The following is a 5045-nucleotide window of genomic DNA, read 5'->3' as shown; positions in this document are numbered from 1 at the left end:
CAATGTTACAAAACATTCCCTGACATGTTCCCTTATAAATACCTGTCAGCAATGGAGATAGATACTCAGGAGCACATGTGCTAGTGCATAGAGCACAGGAACTCTTAATTTTAACCCTCTAGTTCTCACAGGCAGTGCACTAATATTGCTTTCTCCCCATACCTGATCAGCACTGGGCACTTTCTAATTTGGGACCTTAAATACGTAGACACTGAATTTCCACTGCATTTCTCTTCCTTTCTCTCCCTTCCTCTCTCTCTCTCTCTCTCTCTCTCTCGCTCTCTTTCTTTTTAGCCTGTTTTCATTTGCTTGTGCTATACCCAATGTCTGCTCTCTGCTCACACCTTTGCTCATTTCTGCATTGAGATTTCTACTTCTTGTAGATGGAACTGATTTTTTGTTTATTCTACATCATGTTCCCTGGTCAGCTGTGGCCAATGACAGTGATCTTTCCTCACCTTTCCATCTACTCTTAGCTGGATCCAGAACATCATTTGTTGAACAAATACTCTTCCTGTTGCTGTTTTCATTCTTTCAAAAACACCTAATGTTGGTGTTTCTGAAGTTTAAGAAGTCCTTCTCCAACCCTAGATCAACAAAATTCTTCTCCTATACCTTCTCCTATTAACTTCCCATGGTCATATTTCGTATTTATGTCTTGAATCCTGGAATCCACCTTTGCATATGGTCTTGGGTAGAAATTCAGACTGAGTTTGCTTCATAAAAGGCCCAGTTTTCCCACCACAAACTCCTAAACAATCCACCTTTTCCCTTTGATTTGTGCTCCCACCTTTAGCACATGTTAAGCAGTGACTCATGTGGGGATATTTTCTGAGGTATCCGATCAATTTGATCAATGTCTGTGTCCGTTCCAGGTTCACACTTAAAAATGACTATGATGTGTATAATGTCTATGATGAGTCTTCACACCTGCCACAGCATTTCTTTCCTATTGACTCCATTTTTAGAAGATTAATATGGTTTTACACTGACCTTAGTTTTCAGAAGGGATTTGAGGAAATTGCTATGAGATGTACAGCTGATTCACTGAAAGTGTAGTTGCTCTGGTGCTCTGATTTGAGGAAGAAGTGTTATCATTTCCATACTCGCTGACCTCATCTGAGAGTGTAGGTTTTTCTGTATTCAGATCACCTTCTACATTTTTAAAAATTTATTTATTTGACAGAGAGAGAGAGATCACAAGCAGGCAGAAAGGCAGCCAGAGAGAGAAGGGGAAGCAGGCTCCCCGCTGAGCAGAGAGCAGGATGCGGGGCTCAATCCCAGGACCCTGAGATCATGACCCGAGCCGAAGGCAGAGGCTTAACCCACTGAGCCACCCAGGCACCCCATCACCTTCTACATTTTATTAATATTAAAAATTTCTGAATTTGGAGGCATTCATATGTTTGATTGATTCCTAGATATTTTACAACAGAGGCTTCAAAGTGTGATATAAGGACCCTGGGGTCCCAGAGACCATTTTGGGGGGACCATCAAGGTTCTCAGTTTTCCAGTGAAGGTGAGGATGTATTTTCATCATATGCTTCAACTACAACCACATATTGCTACAGCCTGAATGAAGAAGTAGATACAAGCATCATCTTGTCTCCCACCCAGCCAGCATGGGACAAATTTGCTAAAATGTAAGAAGAAGGAGGAGGAAGAGGAGGAGGAGAAGGAGGAGGAGGAGAAAGAAGAAGAAGAGGAAGAAGAAGGAGAAGAAGAAGGAGGAGGAGGAGGTGGAGGAGGAAGAGGAGAAGGAGAAAGAGGAGGGGAGTGAGAAGGGGAGGAGGAGGAGAAGGAGAGGAAGAAAGAAGAAAAGGGAGGAGGAGGAGGAGGGGAAAGAAATCACTCTTGTCACTAAATGTTAATTTTGTAAAAGTAGTTACTTTCCTAAATAATTGTTACTTACATTGACATTGAACAGGTTGATTTTTCTTTAGAACGTATCCATAATTGAATATTGTCAGAAAAATCTGTGTTTCTTTCTAATCTGGTGAACATGGGGAGTGATAATGCCCCCAAACAAAGGCCCATTAGAGGCTCAACTTTTCTTGAGCGTAAAGAAATCGCCAGACCAAAATGCTAGAGAGCTGTTTCTTTATACTTTCGTCACTCATGGGAATGGTATCTTACTTTTTACTTCAAATTCATACTTTGAATGATGACTACTGGTGTAATTCTATGAGAAATACTGTTTTTTTGGAAGCAGATTTTGTCTTCTACAGCTCAGTGCTCTCTCACACTGTGATATGTTCTGACTTTATTCTTTTGCTTTTTCTGGGTGGACAAGCCAGTCTCTTCCTTTCCAATCCTTACATACCTTCTTTCTTTTTCTTTTCTCAGAGCACCACTCACGGCTTTCAGTTCCATGCTAAAGAACAGCAGAAACAGTGAGTATCCTTGTCATTTTCCCAATCCTAAGACACTGCATCTGTGTTCCTCCATTTTGTATATTTTCTAGGGTATATTGTTATATAGATTCATGATCTTTATTCTGATCGCCTTCATTCCCTCTGTGATCTGAGCAGATGCAGCATCTGGGGCTGGTCAGAACTATAGCATGGTGTCTGAATTCATCCTCGTGGGCTTCTCCAACTTCCCACAGCATCTCCTACCTATCTTCTTCCTGCTGTACCTGCTGATGTACCTGTTCACCTTGCTGGGGAACCTGCTCATCATGGCCACTGTCTGGAGTGAGCGCAGCCTGCACACGCCCATGTACCTCTTCCTGTGTGCTCTGTCCACCTCCGAGATTCTGTTCACTGTTGCCGTCACGCCTCGCATGCTGGTTGACATGCTCTCCAGCCACCGTTCCATCACCTTTGTGGCCTGTGCCAGCCAGATGTTCTTCTCTTTCACATTTGGCTTCACCCACTCCTTCCTGCTCATGATCATGGGCTATGACCGCTACGTGGCCATCTGCCACCCCCTGCGCTACAATGTGCTCATGAGCACCCACACCTGTGCCCGTCTGGTGTCCTGGACCTGGGCTGGTGGCTCAGTCATGGGGATGATGGTGACCCTGATAGTTTTTCATCTCACCTTCTGTGGGTCTAACGTCATCCACCATTTTCTCTGCCACGTGTTTTCTCTCTTGAAGTTGGCCTGTGGGAATGAGAATTCCTCTGTCACCTTGGGTGTGATCCTGGTGTGTGTCACAGCTCTGATGGGATGTTTATTCCTCATCATGCTCTCCTATGTCTTCATCGTGGCCGCCATATTGAGGATCCCCTCAGCTGAAGGCAGGCACAAGACCTTCTCCACATGTGTGTCCCACCTCACTGTAGTCATTGTGCACTACAGTTTTGCATCCATTATCTACCTCAAGCCCAAGGGCCCCCATTCTATGGACAGTAACACTCTGATGGCCACCACCTATACAGTCTTCACTCCCTTTCTCAGCCCAATCATTTTCAGCCTCAGGAATAAGGAGCTCAAGAATGCAATAAGGAGAAGTTTCCAGAGAAAATTCAGTCCCCTAAGCTCTTGATAGCCAGTTTGTTGGTGAGGAAATAGGATAGCTGGACTGGAGATAATGATGAATCTCTCCACAGGACTTTTGTAGAGATTTAATATATGAAAATACTGAAAGGTATGGTTGGACGCATGCATAGGTATTGGAACATGCTACATATTTGTTTTTCTTCAATTTGTTTGCCCCCTTTTGCATAGGAACTAGCAATCATCATCTCTTGTTCTTTCCTCTGTGAGATGAAGTCCATACCATTGCCTATGTCTAAGAATGTGTTTTCTGCCTATGAGCCAGAGAGGGGCATCATATGGGTGTGTTTGGGCACTGAAGCCAATGGTTCTTCTTGAATGGAGAAACCAGGAAAGACTTTGTTTCCTCCAACATAAGTATAAACAGAAATTAGCATAATAATGAATGCCACCAACATTGCAGCTTTTTGGGGGTGGGATATTGTGTCCAGTGCTTTATAGTCACCCTTTAATATGAAAATGTACAAAAAAGTAGATAAACTCTTTGTCTCCATGAAGGTATTTGACTCTGTCTAGTCCCCTCTGTCTGTAGGTGATAGATCCTAGGGGAATTTTTCTATACTGATCTGAATTGAGTGAAGGATGTCAGAATATGAAGTGAAGAGTAGGAGAGAGAAAGCGAGGGACTAGAGATGGCATCAGAGTGGAGGAGGAGAGGGCTCAGTGTATCAAAACACACAGAATGTTAAAAGTGTGTTGCTATCTGACATCTTATAGAAATCCTTTTCCCTTCTTCCCCACATTACTTTCAGTGAGACATCAATTTCTCATTCTTGTGTTTTACTTGAATCTATCTGGGGGATGTGTTGGAGGGCGCAGTAGTATCTCAGGATGGCACAAAGAGAGATCAGGGTATGGGTACCTTCTTTACAGATTAGAAATGTTGCGGGACGTCACCCATGAATGAAGGAGTCACATGAAATTTTACGTCTGTCTGAGTTCCATGCTGGGGTTTGGGAATACCATATATCTAAACATCCAAGAAGAGGATCTTTTCTTGGTGTAAGTTCATGCTCAAAGCTGTGGCCAGATATGTAGGCTGAGGATAGAAGGTGTTTTATAATAATAAATGTAAGAACGACTATCACATATGAGCACTCGCAGTTTGCTAAATGTTGTGGGAAGGGTTTCCTATACATTCACTCTTCTACATCTCAAAATAAATTATTATTTCTAAACATTTAGATATGACTCAAATCTATTCCTATTCACATTTTTGTAAAGCAGTAAATGCAAATCTGAGAGATGATTTGTCTCCAGACACAGTGGCCTGGAGTGGTGAAGCAGGAATTCATTATAATCTGCATATGTGCGCAGTTGATGATCAGGAATGCACCTCTCTCAGGTGCCTGCGAGGGAAGTGTGGTCCTGACTGGGAGAGGAAGGCTGTCATTAGAGGGAATAGACACCCTTCCGGGTGGGAGGGCAGGTGCAGCCCTAGACACACACCCCTTCACACAGCCAGAGAGAAACACTGACTCCAGAGGAGTTACAGAGACACTTTGTGACACTTGTCACATTGACACTGACAACGAGACCCT

At 43.3% G+C, this 5045-nt stretch overlaps 1 protein-coding gene across 1 annotated transcript; it reads left to right on the top strand.

Annotated features, from left to right (window-relative positions):
* The first annotated feature begins 2554 nt into the window (after positions 1-2554).
* On the top strand, positions 2555-3493 carry LOC111140442 (olfactory receptor 10H3-like). Its single transcript, XM_022492696.1, has one exon. It carries the CDS (start codon positions 2564-2566, stop codon positions 3491-3493), a length of 930 nt encoding a protein of 309 aa, XP_022348404.1. The 5' UTR covers positions 2555-2563.
* Positions 3494-5045: the final 1552 nt, after the last annotated feature.

Source organism: Enhydra lutris, unplaced genomic scaffold, assembly GCF_002288905.1.
Source record: "Enhydra lutris kenyoni isolate GAN:26980312 unplaced genomic scaffold, ASM228890v2 scaffoldscaffold1214, whole genome shotgun sequence".
NCBI classification, from domain to species: Eukaryota; Metazoa; Chordata; class Mammalia; order Carnivora; family Mustelidae; genus Enhydra; species Enhydra lutris.
The sequence above is the reverse complement of the archived record's forward strand: the minus strand, read 5'-3'. Positions and strand labels throughout refer to the sequence as shown.